Source organism: Delphinus delphis, chromosome 1, assembly GCF_949987515.2.
Source record: "Delphinus delphis chromosome 1, mDelDel1.2, whole genome shotgun sequence".
NCBI lineage: Eukaryota > Metazoa > Chordata > Mammalia > Artiodactyla > Delphinidae > Delphinus > Delphinus delphis.
The window spans coordinates 57,227,007-57,252,422 of NC_082683.1; the positions used below are offsets into that span (position 1 = coordinate 57,227,007).

At 39.4% G+C, this 25,416-nt stretch overlaps 2 protein-coding genes across 10 annotated transcripts in view; one reads left to right on the forward strand and one right to left on the reverse strand.

Moving 5' to 3' along the window:
* DNAI4 (dynein axonemal intermediate chain 4) overlaps nucleotides 1-16,588 on the reverse strand; it is a 124,586-nt gene extending 107,998 nt beyond the window's left edge. The window contains exons 1-2 of the mRNA XM_060023527.1: nucleotides 16,542-16,588; nucleotides 6,832-7,015 (exon numbers count right to left, since the gene is read on the reverse strand). Of these exons, the coding sequence (XP_059879510.1) occupies nucleotides 6,832-7,015; nucleotides 16,542-16,588 (231 nt within the window). The remainder of the gene's footprint in view (nucleotides 1-6,831; nucleotides 7,016-16,541) is intronic.
* Nucleotides 16,589-16,865: 277 nt separating this feature from the next.
* The window catches only part of MIER1 (MIER1 transcriptional regulator), a 56,338-nt gene continuing 47,787 nt past the window's right edge, over nucleotides 16,866-25,416 (forward strand). For 2 of the 9 annotated variants that reach the window (XM_060023558.1, XM_060023571.1), the window contains exons 1-3: nucleotides 17,209-17,467; nucleotides 18,080-18,180; nucleotides 21,182-21,258. In XM_060023558.1, the coding sequence (XP_059879541.1) occupies nucleotides 21,199-21,258 (60 nt within the window). In that variant the 5' untranslated portion in view covers nucleotides 17,209-17,467; nucleotides 18,080-18,180; nucleotides 21,182-21,198. Of the gene's footprint in view, nucleotides 16,976-17,200; nucleotides 17,468-18,079; nucleotides 18,181-21,181; nucleotides 21,259-22,495; nucleotides 22,703-25,416 lie in introns of those variants that run through there. The other 7 variants (XM_060023541.2, XM_060023548.2, XM_060023601.2 and 4 more) reach the window with 6 other exon arrangements.

Genomic DNA, 25,416 nt, shown 5'->3' on the forward strand with positions numbered 1-25,416 from the left:
GCTTACATTACAGCTTTGTTCCCATCCACCTCCTGTGTGCTATTACTGCCAAATACATAACACATATATTACATTTCTGTGTCATAGATCCAATAATACATTATATACATGTTATTTTATATAATCGTTTTTCAAATCAGTTAAGAGGGAAAAAAGGAGGAAATGCACTAATAGTTGCATTCATTACATGATATAATAGTTGTTGTAATTACATAATTGTGTTCACTGATGTTCTTTGTATGGATATGAATTACCATCTGAAGTTACTTGTTTTCAAGCTGAAGAACTTCCCTTAGTATTTCCCGTAAGGTGGGTCTGCAAGCAATAAATTCTTTCAGTTTTTGTTTATCTTGGAGACTCTTTATTTCATCTTCATTTTGGAATAATAGCTTTACTGGATACAACATTCTTGGTTGAGCTTTTTCTTTAACAACTTCAAATTTGTTCTCCTCTGCCTTCTGGCCTCATTGTTTCTGATGAAAATTTATCTGTTAATCTTATTAAGGTTCCTTTGTACATGATACACACTGTTTTTCTCCTGCTGCTTTTAAGATTTTCTTCTTGTCTTTGACTTTCAGCATTTTTACTATAATATGTCTGCATTCATTCATTCTTGGACTTCACTGAGTTTCCTGGATATGTAGGATATTGTTTTTCATTAAATTTGGGGTGTTTTCCATTATCTTTTTGAATATTTTTTCCTTTCCTTTTGTGTCTCTCTTCTTCTGTTACTCCCATTATGCATATGTTGGTGTGTTTGATGGTGTTTGATGGCTCTATTCATTTTTCTTCATTCTTTTTTTTCCCACTCTGTGTTTGTCTTGAATAATCTCTATTGATCTATCTTCTAGTTTGCTAATTCTTGCTTCTGTCAGTTAAAATCCATTGTTGAGCTCCTCTAGTGAATTTTTAAAGTTTCAATTATTGTACTTTTCAGCTCCAGAATTTCCATCAGTTCTTTTTTATAATTTCTGTCTCTTTATCGATATTTGATGTAACATGATCATACCTTCTTTTACTTCTTTAAAGCATAGTTTCTGTAATTCCATGAAGCTATTTATAATGGCTTCTTTTAAATCTCTGTTAAATTTGACATTTGCTTCCTCCCACAGACAGCTTCTGTTGCTTTTTTTCTTGAGTATGGGTCATACTTTCCTATTTCTTTACATGTTCCACAATTTTTTGTTGGAAATCAGAGATTTTAGATAATATATTGTAGCAACTCTGGGTACTGGAACTTCCCTCCTCCCTAGAGCTTGTTATTGCTATTTGCTTGTTTATATTTTGTTTAGTGATAACCTGGATTATTTTAGTGAGGTCTGTTTTCCCATTGCAGGTTGAACAGTGTCCCTGAAAAGAAGATATGTTGAAGTCCTAACCTCCAGTACCTCAGATTATGGAAATAGGGTCTTTGCAGATTTAACTGAGTTAAGATGAGATCATTAGGGTGAGCCATAATTCAATATGACTGATGTCTTTATAAAAGGGGGAAATTTGAACAGAGGCAGAGGGAAGATACTGTGAAGATAATGGGGAGAACACAATGTACAGAGAGAGGATTAGAGTGATGGATCTACAAGCCAAGGAGTGTTTGGGGTTATCAGAATCTAGGAGAGAAACAGATACTTCCCTAGCATATTCAGAAGCTGCACACCCCTGCTAACACCTTGATTTCAGACTTTTAGCCTCCAGAAGTGTGAGACAATAAATTTCTATTGTTTGAAGTCATACAGCTGTTGGTACTTTGTTAAGGCACTCCTGGGAAACTAATATGCCCCCTCCCAACACCTACCCTGCAGTCCTGTTAACACATTAATGTTGCTCCTCAGGGAGGTGCAGCTTTGGGTATGCCCACAACCATCCTGCGATGACAGAGCTACTGGTAGGGCTCTCTTCCACACTTACTCTGACCACACTCAGCTGTTAACTTCACTAGTCGGCAGCTGATTGCTCTATTGTTTTCAACAATGCCCTGGGGCATAAATTCTCTACAGACTAATCCAATCAAATTGTGGCTCCTTCCAGGGAAGTTTCTGATGCCAATGTTCAATATTTATTCTCACTACAGGAAGGCTTCTCTTGCTGAGGAATTGCCTTATACCCTGTTTCCCTATAAACTAGGTAGCCTACAGTCTAGGGTGTATCTTCATTAGATCAATTAATTTCCTTGCAATTGCCTTTTACCACTATGTCCACTGTTTTTGAGGGTGTTCATAGGTTTAAACTTCTCCATGCTCTGCTGCAAATAAAGCTGGTTCCTTATGGAAGATATAAGGAACTATCTGTTGTACAGCTTGCTTCTCTCCCCAGATAATATCTCTGCACCAGATCTCTGGGATTGACAGTGGAGACAATGGTAAGCTTCTCCATGAGTGACAACCTCACTCTAGGTGTTGAGTGCTCCATGGAGGGAATAGGGCAGTAGCCTGAGGTCTTCTCAGCTTGCCTCTCCTGACATGGAACATGATCTCATGGACCAGGGGAAGGCCCCAGGATTCTCAGTGTGCCACACCCAGGTAGAGCTCATCAGTGGGGGTTATTATGGTAAAATGCATACATTTTTCATCTTAACCACATTTAAGTGTTCATGGCATTAAGTACTTTCACATTGCTGTGCAGTCACCACCACCATCCATCTCCAGAACTCGTTTTAAAAATCTCAGAAAGGGCTTCCCTGGTGGCGCAGTGGTTGAGAGTCCGCCTGCCGATGCAGGGGACACGGGTTCATGCCCCGGTCCAGGAAGATCCCACATGCCGCGGAGCAGCTGGGCCCATGAGCCACGGCTGCTGAGCCTGCGTGTCCAGAGGCTGTGCTCTGCAGCGGGAGAGGCCACAACAGTGAGAGGCCCGTGTACCGCAAAACAAAAACAAAAATCTCACAAAACTGCAAATTGTACCCATTAAACAATAATTCCGCTTTACTCTTTCCCTGGTGACCACCATTTTACTTTGTCTCTATGAATTTGACTACTCTAGGTATCTCAGATAAGTCGAGTCATACAGTCTTTGTCCTTTTGTGACTAGTTTATTTCACTAAGTATAATATCTTCAAGGTTCATCCATATTGTAGTATGTGTTGAAATTTCCTTCTTTTTAAAGGTATATACACACATACACTTTGTTTATTCATTCATCTGTTGATGGAAACTTGGGTTGCTTCCACCTTTTAGCTACTATAAATAATGCTGCGATGAAAATCGTTGTACAAATATTTGTTCAAATCTCTGCTTTCAATTCTTTTAGGTACAGACCAAGAAATGGAATTGCTGGACGATATGGTAATTCTATTTTTAAATTTTTGAGGGACAATAATACTGTTTTCATAGCAGCTGCACCATTTTACAATCCTACCAACAGTGCACAAAGGTTCTAATTTCTCTATATCCTCATCAGTACTTGTTATTTTCTGTTATTGTTGGGTTTTTTTTCATAGTGGCCATCCTAATTGGTGTGAGCTGGTATCTTACTGTGGTTCTGATCTACATTTCCCTAATGATTACTGGTGTGATGTTGAGCATTTTTTCATGTGCTGTCAGCCATTTGTATATCTTCTTTGGAAAAATATTTATTCAAGTCCTTTGTCAATTTTTAAAATTAGGCTGTTTGTTGTTGAGTTGCAGTTCTTTATATATTCCAGATATTAACTTGTTATCAGATATATGATTTTTTAATAATTTTCCTCATCCCATGGGCTGCCTTTCACTCTGTTGTTGTGTCCCTTGATGCACAGAAGTTTCTAATGCTTGATGTAGTCCAATATATCTATTTTCTCTTTTGCTGTATATGCTTTTGATATCATATCTAAGAAATCATTGCCAAATCCAATGTCAAAAAGTTTTTCCCTTATATTTTCTTCTAAGAGTTTTATAGTTTTAGATCTTACTTTTAGGTTTTTGTTACATTTTGAGTTACTTTTGTAAATGGTGTAAGGTAAGAGTCCTACTTCGTTCTTTTGCATGTAGATATCCAGTTCTCTTAACACCTTTGTTGAAAAGACACCATTGCATGGTCTCGATATCCTTATTGTGAGGGTTTATTTCTGGGCTCTATATTATTTCATTGACCTATATGTTTGTCTTTTCTTTCTTTTTTCTTTTCTTTCTTTCTTTTTCTTTCTTTCTTTCTTTTTTTCTCTTTCTTTTCTTTCTTTTCTCCCTTCCTCCCTTCCTCCCTTTCTTTCCTTCCTTCCTTCCTTCCTTTCTTGATATCCTTATTATTTCTGGGCTCTATATTATTTCATTGACCTATGTCTGTCTTTTTCTTTCTTTCTTTCTTTCTTTCTTTCTTTCTTTCTTTCTTTCTTTCTTTCTTTCTTTCTTTCTTTCTTTCTTTCTTCCTTCCTTCCTTCCTTCCTTCCTTCCTTCCTTTCTTTTTGGCTGTGGTGGGTCTTCATTGCTGTGTGCAGGCTTTCTCTAGTTGTGGTGAGTGGGGGCTACTCTTCGTTGTGGGCATGGGCTTCTCATTGCGGTGGCTTCTCTTGTTGTGGCTCTAGGCACACAAGCTTCAGTAGTGTGGCTCGCGGGCTCTAGAGTGCAGGCTCAGTAGTTGTGGTGCACGGGCTTAGTTGCTCCACGGCATGTGGGATCTTCCCAGACCAGGGATCAAACCTGTGTCCCCTGCATTGGCAGGCGGATTCTTAACCACTGCGCCACCAGAGAAGTCCCTATATGTCTGTCTTTATGCCAGTACTACACTGTGTTGATTACTGAAGCTATGTAATAAGTTTTTAAATCAGGACGTGTGAGACCTCCAACTTTGTTCTTTTTCAAGATTGTTTTGGCTATTTGGGCTCCCTTGATAGGCCATATGAATTTTAGGATGGCCTATCATCCATCCCAAATGTCACTGGGATTTTGATAGGGATTGCATTGAAGCTGTAGATTGCTTTGGATAGTATTGACATCTTAACAATATTAAGTCTATGAACAAAGGATGTGTTCCTATTTATTATTGTCTTCTTTCAGCAATCTTTATAGTTATCAGTGTACATATCTTTCAACTCCTTAGTTAAGTTTATTTCTAAGTATTTCATTCTTTTTGATGCTATTGCAAACAAAACTATTTTTCTTGATTTTCTTCTTAAATTATTCATTGCTAGTGTATAGAAACAATAGATTTTTGTGTGTCAATTTTCTATCCTGCAAATTTGCTGAATTTATTAGTTCTAACAATTTTTTTAATGTGGAATGTTTAGGGTTTTGTACATATAAGATTATGTCATCTGTGAACTGAGATAATTTTACTTCTTCCTTTCTACTTTGGAATGACTTGTATTTCTTTTACTTGCCTAAGTGCTCTGGCTAGGACACCCACTACTGTGCTGAATAGAAGTGATGAAAGTGAGCATCCGTGTCTTGTTCCTGATCTTAGGGGAAAAGCATTCAGCCTTTCATCACTGAGTATGATGTAAACTGTAGGTTTTACAGATGGCTCCTGAGGAAATCCTTTCTCTTTCAAGTTAGTTGAAAGATTTTATTTTTAATTTTTATAATCATTGGATATTGAATTTTTCAAATGCTTTTTCTTTATCTGTTGTGATAATCACATGGATTCTTTTTCAATCTACTAATAAGGGGGAAAGTACTGACTTTTGAATATTGGAACAATCTTGCATATATTATCCCCACTTGGTCATGATGCATTATACCTTTTACATAGTGCTGTTAATACTATGTAATATATATGTATAACATACACGTAATGCATATAATGTGTACGTAATATGTATATAATTATTATGGACTGAATGTTTGTGTACCCCCCAGATTCATATGCTGGAACACTAATCCCAGTGTGAGATGGTATTGGGAGGTGAAACTTTTGAAAGGTAATTAGGTCATGAAGGTAGAGCCCTCATGAATGAGATTACTGTCTTTATAAAAAGAGGCTAGGGAGCTAGCTAAATCTCTTTCCCCCTTGTGAGGATACAATAAAAGTTGGTGGTCTGCAACCTGGAAGAGGGTCCTCACCAGAACCTGACCATTTGTCACCGTACTCTTGGACTTCCAGACTCCAGAACTATAAGAAATAAATTTGTTTATAAGCCACCCAGTATATGGTACTTTATTACAGCAGCCTGAGCTGACTAAATAATTCTTAAGGTCATGAGTAGACTTTCTTCATTCCACTCTAATGTTCTTACTACCAATAATGAATTATAGGCGCCAACTGCCAATATTATGCTGTAAGATATGTTATATGGCAAAGATTCTAACAAAATCAATATATCAATACAGGCATACCTCATTTTACTGTGCTTCACTTTATTGCACTTCACAGATACTGTTTTTTACAAATTGAAGGCTTGTGACAACTCTGCATCCAGCAAGTCTATTGACACCATTTTTCCAATAGCATTTGCTCACTTTGAGTCTCTGTGTCACATTTTTGTAATTCTCGCAATATTTCAAACTTTTTCATTATTATTATATTTGTTATGGTAATCTGTGACCAGTGATCTTTGATGTTACTATGACCTGCTGAAGGCTCAGAGGATGGTTAGCATTTTTTGGCAGTAAAGTTTTTTAATTAAGTCACGTACGTTGGAATTTTTAAACATAATGCTACTGTACTCTTAAGAGACTACAGTATAATGTAATAATTTTTATATGCATTGGGAAGCCAAAAAAACTCAAGTGACCCACTTTATTGTGATATTTGTGTTATTCAAGTGGTCTAGAACTGAACCTGCAATATCTCTGAGATATGCCTGTATTAGAAGTTATTGTTTCAAAGCAGCATACTTTCTACCTTTAACATTTCAGTCAAGTTCTTCCCAGTGTCATTTTCAAAAAAAAACTCAAAGTATTATGAATTAATAAAGAATATTACCCGCATGGCTGTCTTTGTGGAGGAAATATTCATTTTTTCTACTGTTTTGGGGTCAGGTAGAATCACCATGTTTTTTGACCCAGGCATTCTGCTTTGGTTTGCACTAATATATCCTCCTTTCATTTGTGCTCCTTTTGCTGGGCCAGTAAAGATAATAGACCTCTTCGACTGTGCGCCAGTGTTTCTATATCAGGAAAAGAAAACATAACACTGAGGATCCAGGATTGAAGAAAAATTAGCCAATGATAAAAAAGTAGATTTTCATTTAGAAACATGGAAACAATCTAAACATATAAACAAGAAAAAAATAGTAGCCACTTGAGAGCTCATTATGTGTAAGCATAGTTCTAGAATGTTTACAAGCACTGTGTCACTTTTTCCTCACAATAATTCTAAGAGGTTGCTATAACATTATTTTATATAAAGTCACAGAGGCTTAGAGGGAAACATTCTTACTAGAGTTGAAATTTGAACCCAGGCAGTCAGATCAAAAGTCTACACTTATTTCTCTGGGTCTCAGTTTCCTTATCTGTAAGATGAGGATAAAGATAGTACTTAATTCATTGGTTATTATGAGGATTAAATGTATTAATTTCTATATTATGGTTAGGAAATGCCTGACACATAGTAAGCACAGATGAGTGTAGAGCGCAGTTTTGCAGGCAGATTGAAGAATGAGTAATAAAACCTGGGAAAGAATATCATGTTCCTGCCTGAACGATTACATAATAATTCTTAATAAGAGAAATTATAATCAAAATATTTGTATCCAGGAGAAAAAATATGATTTCACTTTTGGATCAATTCTCTAAATTCCTTAAGACAAAAACCTAATCATTCTTTCATTCTAGTACTCTGATTGTACTGCAGACTTCTATAAAATAAGAATGATCACCCCTTACACTATAAAAAGGCATTGTGTTTCCAAAGAAAACATTTTAAACAATACTTTTACTTTCCTACTCATAAAAGGTCAGACAAGAATAAAATACTTTAAAATGACAACAATCTACTTTTTATATTTTATTTTTCTTCATGGCATTTAGTACTACCTGACACTGTTTGTTGTCTACTCCTCTACTAGAATGTAAGCATCTTTAGGGCAAGAACTTTGTCTTGTTCATTGCTATATCGCTAGCACACAGGACAGTACCCAGTATATTGTGGGCACTATTAGTATTTTTTAAATAAATGACTAAATGAATTCCATTCATACTATTTCAAATTTACATTCTTTTAAAGTATCATACCCTATCCTCCCTCCTTCAGTCTCTAAACGACTTTAACTCCAACATTTCCAAGGAAACCAAATTAATCAATGAGGTAAGAATTCCTTAAATTTCTCTACCTTCATTATATTCTTCTTTCATATCCCACAAACTCATCTAATCCATCCTTATTTCTTTCCTCCTCTTTCAGTTCAAAAGTTGCTCTTCTTATCTAAGGTTAACCTTTCTACCTGTGCTCTGAAACCTGTCTGTTACTACTTTTCTCAGGGACTCTTTTCCTTTGTAAAAAAAAATTTTTTTGGCCATGCCGTGTAGCTTGTGGGCTCTTAGTTCCCCAAGGACGGAACCCAGGCCCTCAGCAGTGAAAGCACTAAGCCCTAACCACTGGACTGCAAGGGAATTCCCATCTCAGGGACTCTTCCGTCAATAATTCTTGGTCTCCTATATCTTGTTTCCAATCTTTTTCCCTTCAGCATATAATTGTACTCCAGTCATCTCTTCAACTTAAAAATCCTTCCTTTACCTATCTTTTACTAGTCTTCCACTATCTATTACTGTATCTCTCCTTCACTTTTTAAAATATTAGTCAATAATCCTGTCTATGTCCTTACTCCTCTTATGCTCCATAATTCACTACAATCTAATTCCACCCTCTCCTCTCCTACTGCAGAGACTACTTTCATTAAAATCACCTAGTCTTGTCCTTCAAATTGTCAGATCCAAAGGACTCTTTCCAGTACTTATCTTTGTAGCATCTGACGTCAGTTGACAATTCCCCCTTCTTCTTAAATTTGAGTTCTCAAATTGGTTTCTGTAACATAACTGTCTCCTATTCTTCACCCTCCTTGTGACCTCTAATTACCTGACCCTTCCATTTTCTACCAATTACTCAGTACCTTTTAGGTTTCTCTTCTTTCACTATTTAATCCAGTATCCACAATTCATCAACTGAATCACTCTTTTACCATTACCTTCAACTCTTATTTTCTTTCTCCCTTGAGCTTTGCCCTACTATCCCTACAAAATACAGTCTGTCCATTCTATTCTTCCTCTTTACTATATCATCTGCTTATTCCCATGGTCATACATTTGACCTTGTCCTTGTCAAGGACAAATACCCCTCAAATACTTCATATCCCCTTGCTTTATATTTCTCCTCAGTACTTCTTACTAACATATCTGTTACTTATTTATCTTATGAATTAGATGTTCCCCACCCAACCCTCCAACCCTGAGAATCTAAATTCCACGAGACTAGGGACTTTGTGTTATTTTGTTCCCTGCTGTATCCCTAATGCCTACCATAGTACCCAATACACAGTAGCTGCTTAATAAAAAATTGTCGAATGAATTCCCAAATCATTACATCCAATTCAAAACATTCTCTCAACCTTCATACTCAAATGTTTACCAGTCTACTGGGTAGCTCCAGCTAAATGTCTACTAGACATCTCAAACTAAATAGATGCATAATGAAATCATATCACATTTACTCATAAACCAGCTCTATCTCTTTTATTCCCTATAGGGACCAAATAGAAATGAATTAGCAAATGATGTTGCATTTACCAATTAGGTAGTTACTGTGATCTTATGAGACTCATCAATAAGCTCTCCCAAATCTTCAGACTATAAGTTTCATGGGAAGGAACCATGTCTACCATGATAGCCCCAACTCTTAGTACTCTGCCTGACAGAGTGGGAAATTAGATTCAGAAAGTACAGACTACTTTAAAAAAAAAATGAACTAAGTACCTGTAGCCAATTATGTTAGAAATTTATGGTGCACATCTAGCTATGTTAAAAAAACAGATGCTTTCAAAAGAGCCAAATTAGTGGGCAATAAATAGGATGACTTTCAGGAGATATTCACTTTGAAAGTTTTGCCTGAAAAACAGTCATGATACAAGAGGTAATGTAGCTGTACATTCCTGAGTTTTCTGAAGCAGGGACCTAATCTATTTTGTTCACTCCTATGTCTTCAGTACCCAGGGCAGTAGCTGGAAAATATAAGGCATTCAGTTGGTACCTGTAGAATGAACACCATGAGCACCTGATGACCACTTCTATGAAAAAAGAGACTAATGACATTAAAAGCATGCTACACATACATAAATCTCACTATGAAAAAAATAACCACAAGAGGAAAGAAGGAATGGCTTAAGAAAAAGTGTATTAGCCACTTCTTCGTTTAATGAGATTAAGGTAAAAATTTCAATCTAAACCCAATCAATTACTTTCATTTATCCAACTGTTATTCATAAAACACTTACTGTACATAAGGCTACATGCTGGCAGAGATACAATATGAATCAGATATGGGCCCTAAGGAGCTAACCGTCTAATAAGAGATAAAACATATATATGATTACAATGCAAGTACAAAATTGTATTTGCCTCAAGACTTACATGTAAGATGAAATGAAAGTTGTGGTAAAGATTACCTTGGGTAAGAGGAGTGAGCAGAGAAATCATGAAGATGGCATTTGAGTTAGGCTTGAATGTAGGTCAAATTCAAAAGAAGTACAGGGGCCCGAATGTATATGTGTGCTTGTGTCTGATGCACATGCAGGTGAGGAGGGATGAGGACAGGACAGGAAATGCACCCTGAGCAAAGATCATTGTGAACGATGACAGTAGGAAAGCATGTGGTATATACAGGGTATCTTAAATGATTCAATTAGAAGGAAATTGAAGGAAAACAAAGTTAAGCTTTGAAAAAATAAAATGGCCCGGCTAAGTCTCTGAAATTTACTACACAAGCATGAGAGTGCCTTTGAATGATTTTGAGCATAAGAGTTAACTGCTCAAAACTATGCTTCAGAAAAATTTAGCTATATTCAGAACACACTAGAAGCAAGACGACCATTAGTTAAGATGCTATGGAAATAGGCCAGATGAGAAGTAATCAAGGCTTAACCTGGGGTGGCAAATGTAGAAATAAAACAAATGCTAAATACAGCATGTATTAAGCATATCTTTTTATTTTCTGTATTTTGATGTTTTAATATCTAGGAACTTGCTAACCCTTGAGGGACTGCCCCTCCCAGGGCTAATCAATTCTTATACATAGTAAGGGACTTGCCTACAAGCAAACCTTTTATACGCAAACCAACCAATCCAGAGTCCATACCCTCAACCATCTCCTTCATCAGGCTCTCAAAGAGATCTCACTCTCTGGGTCACTATCCACTTGCCCTAATCACTGTAGGGACAGGAACCAGACAACTAGGGATAGTCCCTATGCCCAGAGCCTTTTGAAATTATTCAAACAAGCTATTCCTACACCTGCTTATTCCACTTTGTCCATTTCTCCCCATGGGAACCACAATAAAGCTTCTTGCCCATGTTTTCCACTTGCTAGTTTTACCTCCTGCTCAGCACTGGTGCTTCCTCATGTGGCCCCACTATGTGGTACAGCATGCCATGTCTCCTGATTCTAGGGATCTATGAGTATTTAAAAAAAAAAAAAAAAACCTTCTTCCTTCATGATAGTTATTTCTGTGTCTATGTACCCGATTAAAACATACCCCAAGTACCCTTAAACCACAGATACAGAACAAACAGGACTTAATTGATAATAACAATGCCACTTAAAATCTAAACTTCAAAGTACTTCCACTATATTTGTAATTTAATTCTTTTATTTATTTATTTCATTTTTTTAAAATGGAAGTATAATTGACCTACAGTTCCAGGTGCACAATATTGTGATTCAATATTTCCATACATTACAAAACGATCACCACCCTAATTCAATTCTTATAATAAATTATGAGATATTTAATTGCCATGTTTTACAAGTGAGAAACTTAAAACTCAAAGAGATCAACTTAAATGCCAAAACTCATCCAATAACTCACAGACTATGTGTTCTTGAGCAAGTTTCTTAATCTGTTTCTTTCCTCATATGTAAATTAAGGTTAATAATAGTATCTGCCTCAAAGAGTTAAGGCGATGATTAAATTAGTCATTATTTCCAAAGCACAATAAGAAGTTAAATTGTAGACATGTTCAAGTTTAGATATTATGAGTGATATCCTGGTGGAGCTGTTTGGTAGCAGTTGAAAATCAAGAGGAAAGTGAATTTCAGGGAACAAAAGTGAGAACTGGAGATACAGATTTGAGAATCTTTCATGGAGATGATAATAAATGAACTGAGTCCCAAAATAAAAACCTAAAGATACAAAGAGAAGGTAATAGGGCCAAGGAGAGAAACTGGAGGTAGAAAGAAAGTAAAACCAGAAAAAAGGCATCTTTGCCAGTAGTAAGTGAACCAATTCAGGGTTGGTTCAGGGTTAAGGAGGGGAAGATTGATATTGTCAAATGCTGCAGAGAGGTAAAGAGAAAGCCCATTGAATTTGGTGACTTTTGAAACCTTTAGGTTACTCATTATTGACCTGAGTAATTTTCATATAGAAATGGAGACAACAGACTGCAAGTGTTAAAGAGTAAACACAGATACTTCTGGTTTCTGGTCTGACGTGTAAAGGCCATGAAAGACATCAATCCTGTACTCACAAGAAAAAGGCTGAGCAAACTGAAAATCAATGGGTCTTCTTAGGTCCATCAGAGAATTGAGGTTACAGGCAAACCCTCACATTGAAAGACTGAGATGCAGGAATAACAGAATCACAACTTACTGGGAGCAGAAACTGCCACTAGAGCCAACAAGTGGTAGGAAAACCTAAAGGGTAATTGCCTAATTGCTGGAAACTGAGTGTAGACTAATTCAAAAGAGAAAAAACTGCTGGGGGCCCAGCCTTAGGGAGCTCCCCCCAACAACACTTTTATCAAGTTTTACCTTTACACACTCCACCAGGCTCTCAGGATGAAGATCAGAGTAAAACTCCCTGATAGTTCCAGCAGGGGGACAGGAAGTAACCATTTTGAAATATACCTGGAATGTTCAGTTATCCTTAACAAAGGCCTGCCCTCAAGGAAAACCATTTTACCAGAGCCTAACCAGTGTGGGGGGAGGGAAATAACCTACTCGAAGTCCATCTAACCTTGTTCCACCTAAAGAGAAAAATTCTGAGAAATACTTATGAAGGTCACAGCCCAGGGACAAAGGCCCACTAAAAGATTAAGACCTAATCATAGGATTATGGCACACTGCCCTCCCCCTTCCCCCCTCCCTCACATATCTTACCACCACATCAACAGGGCTCCTGTATAACTGAATTACAATGGGAAGAACTGTAAGGCTCAGACTCTAAGAAGGAGGCTCTAGGGAAACCTAAAAAGCCAGAGGAGACAAAAAGCAGGACACTAGAGGAAACTGAAGTCTTGGAAACCTATAGCTACAGCAAACAGCCTAATTCCTAGACAGATAAACATAAATCCTCACACTAAGGGCTTACTTACCTCAGTTCATATTACCTGATGCAACATGTTCAGCTTTCAACAAAATACATGGCATACCAAAGAGCAAAAACAGTCTGAAGAAACAAAGCAAGGATTAGAGCCAGAATAAGATATGGCAGAGATTTTGGAATTATCAAGACTGGGAATTTAAAATAATTATGATTAATATGCTAAGGATCCTAATGGAAAAAGTAACATGCAAGAACAGACGAAAACTCTCCCCACCCCCCAAATCAAAAGGAAATGAATGAACACGTAAGGAAGAACAGAGAAACTGGGGAAAGAAGTGAGATAAAAGCAGTGAAGGAAACACTAGTGGTTTTTACCACAATGGAAGATTGTCCAATACAGCCAACCCCCAAATTATGATTTTTTGACTTTACAGGGGTGTGAATGTGATATGCATTCGGTAGAAACTGTACTTCGAATTTTTATCTTTTCCTGGACTAACGATATACTATAAAATGATACTCTCGTGATGCTGGCAGTGAGCCATAGCTCCCAGTCAGCCGTGCAATCATGAGGGTAAACAACCAATACATTTATAATCATTGCTTTTAAGTTTCAGTACAGTATTCAATAAATTACATGAGCTATTCAACACTTTATTATTTAACAGACTTCATGTTAGATGATTTTGTCGAACTGTAGGCTAATATAAGTGTTCTGAGCATGTTTAAGGTAGGCTATGCTAAGTATGATGTTTGGTAGGCTAGGTGTAATAAGTGCATTTTCTACTTAATGATATTTTCAACCTGTGATGGGTTTACTGGGACATACCTCATTGTAAGTTGAAGAAGATCTGTATTGCTAAGCCAATGGGAAAAACCCAATATAGGAAAAATTGGAGTGAGAAAGTGAAAAATTGATAAATACATGTTTCATGATATCCTTTCCAAGATCAGGATTAAGTCTTAAACTGAGAAAGATGAGAAACATTAGGTCAAACCAATGGTTGTAAACTTTAGTGTGTATGAAATTTTGTTTTAATTAGATAATATGGCTACCTCAAAAAGTGAAGGTTATATTAATTTTTATCTCCCACCCCACTCTTTCTTTAATAGGTAATCTCCCATGAATGTGTCATTATTCAAGAAATCCCGAAGGGAATTTTTCTAACACTCTCTCAGGTACTCTGAGAGTTTTATGATTTTTTAAAAATTCACATGAAACCAACTTAATGTTAGTTTGAGATTGCCATACCTACAAGTAAAAACAAAAACCAGACGAGATGAGCAATAACCAATGTTACTCAAATACATATTCACTCATTTGTTTGCTGCCAGCAAATATTGTCTTCTTCATTCTAAGTAGTAGCAGTGAACAAAACTCTCTGCCATTATGGAGTACATCATAGCTTGGATGAAGACAGATTAACAAACAAGTATATAATGTATCAAACAGAAATAAATTTTATGGAGAAGAATAAAGCAAGTTGAGGGACAGGAAGTACTGGGGAGAGTAGTATTATTTTACATAGGGTAATTAGAGAAGGACTCTTTGATAAGGTGACACGTGAAGAAAATGAGTGTCATGAGATTACTAGCGGGTACAGTATTCCAAAGAACAGCAAATGCCCAGGCCTTGAAGTTGGAAAATATGCCTGATATTGTTGTGGAACAATATGGAGTGTAATTAGCCAGGGGGAAGAATCCAAAGTGAGATTCTGTGGGACCCTGTGAGGATGTGAGCTTTTACTCTGAGTGAAATGGGAGAAATTGGAGGCTTTTGAGAAGAGCCACAGTGATTACTATGTTGAGGGTGAGGGCAAGATCATTTAGGTGTTTACTGCAATGTAACAGTGACTTACATTGGAGTGGCAGTCTGGACTTATTTTGCAGGTAGAAATGGTAGAATCTGCTGATGGAGTGGGGTATTGAGAAGTCAAGGGTAACTCAAAGTTTTTTTACTGAGTAACTGTAAGAGTGGAAATTGCCATTTACTGAAATGGGAGACTGCAGAGTTGATTAGAGGGCAAAATAAGTTCAGTTTTAGATACAAATTTTGAGATGCCTATTAACTTTTAAGCACAGCTGCTTGATTTTAAGTCTGTTTTCTTGGGAGAGGTGTTGGCTGCAGAGTTAAACTTGTAAACCATCAGTAAATAGGTGACTTTTAAAGGCAAAAAACAATAGTGAAGAGGTTTACTGATCCCATCAACACTGCAATATTTAGATACAGGAGAGATAAAGAGATGCCAGCAAAGTATTTTGAAAAGGAGTAGGCATAAACCAAGGGGAGAATTAGGGAGGAGTGGTGTCCCAGAAACCAGATGAAGTGATTCAACACTCAAGAAGTGGTAAACTAGATCAAAGCTGCTGATGGGTGAGTTAAGAAACAAACTGAGAAATGGCCACTGTATTTGGCTGGACAGTTATTGCTGACCTTCACAAAAGCTATTTTTTGTGGAGTGATAGGATGGACAAAAACCTGAGTACCATATGCAGGAAAGAGCAGAAGGTTCTCTCCCAAGACCTTTTCAACAAGTTCTGCTAAAGAAAGATTAGCTGATCTGGAAGAGACTGGATAGAAGAGATGCTGAAGGTTTGAGAAGAGAGAACAAAAGTGGTCTGGAAGTGCGGGAGAGTGAATGAATTGGGAAACTTCAGTGTAATTGCTGGACTAAGGGACCATTTGAAGTTGTAAGCGAGACATCTGTAGAGCTGTATGCTTTTCTTCAGCCTCTCGTCCAACTGCTGTAGAACAACAGAGAAAGTTGTAAGCTGGAATGAGTTTTAAGGCAGGATGGTATGAGGAGAAGGTAGAAAAAACCCTCAACTACAGAGCATAGTAATGTTCGGTCTGGTGGCTCACAGAAGCTGAGAGGGTTGAACATCTGGGCACAGCTTGGAAGCAACAAGCTGGAGACTGCAGACCGGGAAAAAAAAAACAGGAGTGCTAGGAGGAGGGTGGTTCCCAACAAACTAAGTCTTTTCTCGACCAAGCACAGCAGTAGAGGTTTGGAAAAGGCAGTCCTAGGCCAACGAAGTAGACACTGCCGCCTCGGAGGTTCGAGGGTTGCCGACTGAACACAGATGCAGTAAGTGCTAAGATCTAAAAAGGCTCCCTCCGGGACCCAGGGGAATGGACTTAGGTTTTAGCGCCGGAACTTACACCCCGACGTTCGGCTGCTTGCGGCTGTCTACCGGAGAGATGGGCATGGTGGCGACTGGGTGGGGAGTGGTCGACCACCGCCTTCCCTGGCTGCTTCTGGAGCCCCTGTACCCCAACCCCCGGCGTCAGCGGCTCCGGCTAAGGCACGGGAATGTTTGCCGGGCGTCATGGAGACGGTGGAGCCTTGGCTCAACAAGCGGCCGCGCGGTTGGCTGGCGGCTGGAGGCCGAGGAGGAGGGCGGAGGCGGAGGGGAGGACAGAGGGTTGGTGGAGCAAGAGCAAGCCCCGGACGACGACTAGAAGAAGGAGGCGGGCGGCCCGGGCCCTAGGCCCCTCCCAGGCTCTGAGTCTCCCGGGCTGCAGGCGGATGGATGGGGCTTCTTCAGGCGGTGGCGGCAGCAGCGGAGGTGGCGGCGGCAGCAGCGGCAGCGGCTGTAAGTGCAGCCTCCATAAACCATCTCTCCTCTCCTAGCCCTGTTTGGGTGGAGGGGCTCCCGAGGTGTCCTCGGTCCCCTTTCTCTGCTTCCCCTCCCCCACTGCAGAGTACCGCCCGGAAGACCCTTAACTTCCGGGGCGGGGCTGAGAGAGCGCGCCGGGCGCGCTTCCCCTCCCGGAGTGGCGCCGGCCACCCAAGGCGCATGCGCAGCTCTGCATCGCCATCCACCCCCTTCCCAGACTGGTCTTTTGCTTTGGCGGTGGCGGTGGCGCCGGCGCCAGTCTTCCCCGGCGTCCGCGGCGCGCTGGGAGTCCGCTGCGGAGTGAGTTCGCTTCGCCTTGTCCGCTTCCGCCTTTCTCCAGTCGGCCCCGGAACGCGGTCGGGGTGGGGTCAAGCTGACCGCCCCGCTGTGGCTTCGCTTCTTTTCCGCAGTATCTCCGGGTTCTGTCTCAGCCCGGGAAGGCTCCTGCTCCCACTGCAGCCCCCTGTGGTGAGCAGGGTCTTGGGCAAACCGGCCCTTTTCGGAGGGAGTGAGGGAGGGAAGAGAAGCTCGAAGAGGGTGTTGTTGTGAGGGAATGAGGTCTTCCCAGGCCTTGGGTGTATCCCTGGGGGCAGATGCCTCCCTAGTCTTTGAATGGCCTTGTTCTTTCAGCTTTTGGTGGAAAGATCTCTGGCCTGGAGACCATCTCTAGTCCTCGTTTGCTGTGTGACCTTGGGCGAGTCACTACCTCTCTCTGGGGCCCCAGTTATACCTAAAGCTTCTTCCAACGCTAAAACTCTTAATTTTGCAGAAAAGCTTATGCAGTTCCAAGATTGGCCCGTCTACTGAGGCCGCTTAGACGAGATGACCCGGACTTGAGTGAACCTTTCTTCAATCATGGGTGGAATGAGGCGACCTATTTATTGGATCGCTTTTATTCCTTTATCATCAGTTACAAATTGCATGACTCAAGACTCATTAATGTTTTTCTAAAATTGTCATGGGATTCCTGTCCTAATTCCTGGACGTCTTTTTAAAAATTAGAGACAGGGCGAATGGTGAGCTTGTAGTATCATCGTCTCTAGTCTCGTTACTACTGAGGCTCTCTTTCCTTTGATCCAGATGGTGTGGTGGCTCGATTCTCCCAGTGCCTGGCTGAGTTTCGGACGTGGTTAAGAACCAACTGGTTGAGGTTCAATGCAGACAAGACGGATGTGATGCTGGTAGGCAGGGGCACACTTGGAGATTAAGGGAGGGAAAGTCCAAACTCCCTCAAGTAATATAAATGTTATATTACTCTTCCAGTGTTTGAGAACTGCTGATGGGCCAATAATTTCCAGAATTTGGGTGAGATAAAAATAACATGTCAACAATATAAAAACTATCAAAGTATCAGTTTGTGATAATCTGATAAAATGGAGCCACTGGATAAAACTCTTTATGTAAAAATTATGAAAAGAAAAACCAGAACTGTTCTTTGAAGAACCAGAAGGCTATATAGGTGTTTTGGGGTGGCGTTAATAATAAAAATCAAACTAACAAAAAGATGATGCTGATTGTCATAGATGTGGGGCTTCCAAATGTAATGCATTACTGCTTTGTAACCTACATTTTGCCTGCTAGAGTAAAGGTAAAACTCAATTTATCTAAAATGCACATTTTAAAAATAGGTGAAGTTTTTTGACATTTATCTATCTTCAACCAAATTAGTATAGTTATCCATAAATTTTCACCTGTACATCATGTGTAGCCTGTCACTCTTAAATAAAAATTTAAGGAAATAGTTAACACAATAATCTCAAAAGGGACTCATGGACTCTGAAAATTGTTAGATACAGAATTTGGTTTTAGGGTTTTGAATGTGCTGTTTTAATCTATTTCATTCAAACAGCCCCAGAGTCTGAATTGTTTTCTTGGTGCATTTTTTTTGTTGTTCTTGTTTTTGTTTTTTTTTTTGCGGTACGCGGGCCTCTCACTGCTGTGGCCTCTCCTGTTGCGGAGCACAGGCTCCAGACGCGCAGGCTCAGCGGCCATGGCTCAGGGGCCCAGCCGCTCCGCGGCATGTGGGATCCTCCCGGACCGGGGCACGAACCCGTGTCCCCTGCATCGGCAGGCAGACTCTCAACCACTGCACCACCAGGGAAGCCCTTCTTGGTGCATTTTGAGAGGTACCTTTTTGAAGTGCATAACATGTTTATATTGTATACATTATATTTGAATCAGGTATTGGTCCTGAATAAAAGGTTATATTTCTTAGGTATGTGTAAATTGCCAGGTTACTTATTGGTTAGTTTGGGATACTGGCTGAAGAAAAATTGAGACCTTAAAATGCTTTTGTTAATAGCAAAATAACTTCGAGGGGTTCGTGTGTGTGTGTGTGTGTGTGTGTGTGTGTGTGTGTGTGAGTGTGTATGTATTATGTTTGTGTATTGCAGCCTCTATAAAATTGTTTAAAACTTTTTAATGGAGTATGCAGTAAATTGCTTAAAAAGAATTTCCCAATATAACAGTTTTGAGTAGCTTATGTGGTAAAAGTTAATGTTAGTTTGCCTGAAAATAAGGAAGCCTTTAGGTGGGGAATGGGAGCTAAAGAGGCATTTATTCAGGCTTTGTATAGTGATTTTTTTGTTTTGGGACATTAGCCACAAACCTCACATATAATTGGAATTAACCACACCTTTTAGCTTAACTGTAAACGTTTTACTACACAATTCTAACAGCTACCATTTTGGATATCACAAAATAAAGATTATAAACCGTAATAATTTTAAACAGCTCATAGGCAATGGTGAATTTTCTCATGCTTTCAACTCTGTAATGTCCCGTTTTCAGCTCCTCTGGTATCAGTAGGCTTTAAAGATTTATTTTTTGTTGACCCAAGTATAAATATTGAGTGTTTGTATTTGAATACAAAGAAGACATCTGTTGAATTAATCCAAAGTGCTGAAGAACTCAGGGTAATGGGTGGAAATACCAAGGAGGTAGATTCTGGTTTGTTAAAAAGAAGAATGTTCCAAACATTAGAGGTTTTTTTGAAGAGCAGCCTTTTCATGAGATAGTGAGTCATTGGAGGTGTTTAAGCTTAGGCAGAAAAGCCTGGTAGTGGGGAAACAGAATGAGGGATTCCCACCTAGACAGTGTAGAAATTGACTAAGGACCTCTAAGATCCCATCCAACATTAAGATTCTATGACTAATGAATAGTTAATTTTTACATATTTGATACTGAAGAGGTAAGCAAGCGTTTTGAGAATTTGCTTTCCTTAAGATGGCTCCTTAAAATTTTTGAAGTATAGCACTAGAATAAAATGGGGAGTAAAACTATATTGAATTCAATAATAATGTTACCAATGACTTACAATATTGGAGCTGTTTCTTTTTACCTTTAGAATATCTGAACCTAAAAAAAAAAATCATGTAACCCACATTTACAAAAAAAGGAAGGAGAAAAATGTAGAGGGAATGTTTCCCCTAAACGATAATGCCACATAAAAATAGTAAAATTGATAACACAATATTAATAAACCTAAAAGTCATTTATCAGTAAGATGGATATCTATTCAAATACGTCCCAGACCTCGATATTCCTGACAATTTCAGAATTTATTCAGTAGCTTATTTATTCAGTAGCTTAAGGGACCGTGATCCCCAGCTCTTTATCACAATTGGGATTCTTGGTGATGAATTAACTGAAGAATCAAAGATTTAACAGGCTTAAGCAAGTTATTCCTGTACCTTGCATTTTGACAATACTTTTTAATTTTCCTTTTGATAACCCGCTAAATTTCATATATTAGCTTTAGTATTTAAATGGATAATTCTCCTTCAACCAGTGGTTTTATAAAGCCTGAGTTTCTACCTCTAGGCCCCTTATTTTTCTTATCTTTACCCACCTCAGGTCTATGCACATACATTGTTCTTTGCCTTCACAGCTGTTTCCATCAAGCATCTCAAAGTGAAAAGTGTTTGAATATGAACTGGCTTATACAAAAGTCATTTCTATTTCGAGTCCAAAGGACTAAGGTAATTCAACAGGGTAACTCAGAAACTGTATACCTATGCTAAAATATTTATTCCCTCAAGGAATCCTGAAAAACACTTTTATATAAGTATTATAAAAAAATAAAATGAAAATACTGTACAGTACAGTTAATGGTAAAAATTGTTTGTAGATTTGGGAACCTTAAAGTTTTCCTTTCTCTTCTTTCCCTTGCTTTTCTTTCAGTAGAAAATGTGCATCAGATGTTTATGTTTAATTGGTTTACAGACTGTCTGTGGACTCTTTTCCTGTCATATTACCAGGTAATGTCCTTACTTAGCAGCTACTTCATATACCTATAAATGCACAAAATATTCATGCACAAATTATTATTGGACATAAGAATTTCAAGTTAATGTTGAATCTTTGGAAATAAGCTACTTAATAGAGTCTAGAATTTTAAGGGAATACAAATAACTTAAAACAGACTTCCCCATATTCCTTGTAAGTTAAGTATCAGTTTAAAGAAAAATTGTATACGTGCACGTTTATGCAATATATTGCAGTGCTGGCATCACATTATTTGGAGGGAATGAATGAGTTTCATATATAACTTGTTGACTTTGGTAGTCATTTTTGAAATTGCAATAAGAAGAACCCTTGAACATTTGGGGGAAAACAGGTCTTTATGAAATAAGACTGTCTAACTTCTGGTTTGGTAAAATGTGTTAGTGCACGTTTTAATATCACGTTTGCATTACCCAGTATCTGCCTTAGTAATGGAGGTGAAACATGTTTGTTATTTTGCAATCATTGGCTCTGGCAGTCATCAGAATTGTCACCAAAGCCACTTGGCAGTTCTAGGCCAATACATTAAAATAAACTTTTAACTTGCAGGCATTTCAGGCGTTGCACATAAGCAAGTTCTCCATCTATGCAGTCGAGTCGGAGATTATTTATATCTATTAAAGAGCAGCTTTTCAATATTTCACATTTAAAAATTTTCTCTAGTTGTGCAGAATTCAGCCGTTGCACAATTATGTTGCTACTGGCATTGCAGAAGGTGTGTGAGGAAAAGCAAATGATATATGAGGATGGCAGTCTACCTAGCACAATCCCTTTTCTTAATCTCTGCTGTGACCTCTAAGATTTTGGTACATGGGATTTTACAGTTCCTGTAGGGAAAGAACCGAGAGAAATATCTGTCAAGGGATAACCGCTTTCAAAGCGCACTAGTTGCAGCTGTTGTATCACAGCAACATCCGTTTTCTAACAAATGCACTTCAAAAAAAGCCTACATGTGAAATGTATCGTATCTTTTCCCCTGCGATATGAAGGCAGGACGCGGCTAGTTTGGCTAGTTTCCTCGACCTCTCTGGTCACTAGAGCCCTCTCCCGGGCTGGAGTCGCGGATCCGCTAGGGCAGGCGCCCGGCACGAAGATGCCCGCCTCCCCCCACACCCACCTTGGCTCCGCCTCCTCTGCGCTCCTCCGGGGGAGGGCTGCCTCGGGGCCGCGCGCGCGCGCTCCGGCCTTTTCCCTCTAGTCCAGCTCAGCCCGGGCGCCGCGAGGGGGCGGAGTGGGGTGTGGTGGGCGCGCTCGGGCGGCTCCTGCGCGTTCCCGCCGAGGCAGCGGCGGCGGGAGCGGCAGAGACGGTGGCGGCGGCGGCTGGAGTCCCGTTGCCGAGTCTTACATCCGGGTTCTGGCCGTGACCCAGCTGCGGCCGCCGCGGAGATGTGACCCGTCAGTACGGCAAATATGGCGGAGGTAAGGGAGTGAGCTCCCCCTCCCCGTCCCGGAGCCGGGCGCCCCCAGGTCCGGGCCGGGGAGGAGTGGAGTGGGCCTGGCTAGGGGAGGCCCAGCCCTGCTGGCGCCACTGCCCACCTGTTGTCCGGAACAGGCCGCGCTCTGGGCGGGAGCTTTCCGTTGGAACTTAGTTGGGATGGGTCCGGGGGCAGGAGGAAGCGGAGGCGTAGTTGGACTTCGGGGGGCACTTTGAAGGATCGAGGGCTGCGTAGCCGTGCGTACGGAGAGGGGCGAGGGGGAGGGGGCGCCCGCGGGGCTGGGGCGCCTGTGGTGCAACTTCGCCGGCCGGTGCTAGGGGCCAAGAGAGGAGCTGCTGCTTCCTCTTCTTGCGAAGTTTCTTCCTTCCCTAGCCGAGATGCTGTTGCGCCCTTCCGCGTCACCCTTGTCGGTTTGCTACTGACATTCTGCCTGTGTTGGGGAAAACGGCCTTTGATTAACTCTGTAATTTTCTAGATGGTGACCAGATGAGCGTGGAGAAATAAACCTGGTCTTCCGCAATCCATCCCTCTAGGTTGGGGGAGTCTCCCCATTTCTTCAAACATTCCCCTTCCCCCCCACCGGAGAACCTCTTTTACTCTCTTTACGTTTCAGAAGAGTTGCTTTCTCCCTTTCTTACCCCCCATCACTTTCCAGGCATTTACCCCCCTTGCAAATCTAGGCTGTCTATTCTTGTCTTCTTTCTCTTCCAGTTTTTTTACCCCTTAGGGAAAAAATTTTTTTCCCCCGTTTGCTCTTTTTCTAGTAAAAGAGTTGCCAAAGCCCCCTTTTTCGGTGGCAGTTGTTTTACATTTTGGGGCCTCAGATCGGTGGGCAAATAACCTCTCTCGATTAATTTGAATTTAGTATATGCTACTGGAGATTTAAATTTTTCCCTTTGATTTAAACCTTTAAATATTTGATTTTTTTTTAAACACGTTTTTTCCCCTTACCGTCTGAAGAATTTCGCTGTCCTTTACTCGCTGGAGTTCAAGAGGTGATATATTTGGACTTTTATGTCTTCTTTGAGTACAGCCACTCTAAATGTTGATAAAGCCATTTTTATTCATGTGAGAATTACCATTTTCATAGTCTCAGAGGCACCTAAAAACAGATTCAGGAAGTAGGTAATTTTATTTATCATCCAACCCCAGTTTTTGTCTTCATTATTTGCTAAATGAAGTCAATGGTGAGTACACTTATCAGTACCATAATTTCTCCTTTTAAAACCTTGGAATACAGAAACATAGGTTATGGAAAAGAATCTTAATTTGGAGGCCTTTTCATGTACCTGTTGAGTGGAGAGACCTAAAGCTTAAACAGTTTTCTGGAGTGGCTCTTAGGGTGCTCCTTCCCCTTTATGGAAACTGACTTTATATTTATGTCTTGGAGTATTTGCTATTAAAAGAGGAAGAGATTTTACTGTAGCAGGATTGATTGCTGCCAGTATTATTTTTAAAAATTCAATATTCTGATTTAAAACTAAATTTAGATCTTAGGATTTATTTCAATTTCTTTTGCTCTTTGTGGTTAAATAATTGTATTTCAAGAAATTATGAGTTGGAGAAAACATAGTTCTTTGTATTTCACTTAAATGTGACTGGATTTATTTCACTGGGCTGAAAGGTTTTTAGCCTTGATGAGGTTCTTAAGTGATTCTTTCCTTCATATGTAACAGGGGAAGGGGTTCTGTGTAGCTGGATTTACATATATTTTGTCAAATAGTCTTCATTGGATCCCATGCCCATTAGATAAGCAGCAGTGTGTTGTAATAGGAGATGTGGTTTCTTGCCTCGTGGTGCTGCTCACAATGGTTTGAGCTTTAAGTTCTGTAGTCATATTTTAAAGCAAGATATTACTGAAGGAAAATATCTTAGCGTATGAAAATACGGTGAAATTTAAATTTAAAAGCTTACTCAGAAATTTTAACTGCCTACCACACTGAAAACTTAATATGTAAATAAAAGCATTTTAACATTTTATTTGTTTTAGAAATTAAAGATGGTTGCATTCATGTAAGAGAAGAAAAGCAGTATTTTGAGCCACTGGTCATTTCCTAATAGTTTCAAGTGTATGTTTTAGTTTGCTTAAACATTACATCATTTGGAGAATGGAACTCTCATATTCTGTAGGAACACATGGATAGTTCAGTTTCAGGGAGAAAAAAACCCTGAATTTTGTTTTCAGTGCACTTTTTTAGTGACCTGGTATCTTAAAAATTCATCTTTTATATTCCTCCATTACTTGTAGATGGTTTTATTTATAGTGAATTTGGAGGAAGAGCGGAGGAACCTTCATCTCCTACAGAAAATCTAGAATAAAAAAAAAATTTTAGAATGATTTTAGAGACTGGTCATTTTAAAAATTAGATAAGGAGAAATGCTTGTTTTATATTATAGAGTGCTTTTACTTTTATGTGAACGCTCAGGAGATTCATTCTTTATGCTGCCAATACAAAGCATGTGGTAAAATAATTCAAATGCCGTGCTCTTGCACTTTTGGTTAAATAGACCTGAGTATTGACACTAACTGATAGAATAACACTAAGCGCAAAGTGACAGTATGTGTTTATTTGATAAATCTGAGGGGAAAACGGGTTATTGAAGAAATAAGTTTCCAGAGAAAAATGTAGGTATTATGCTTCTGTGCTTTTTTGTTGTTGTTTCCTACATAGAATGACCCTGACCTTGTTTCTCCAG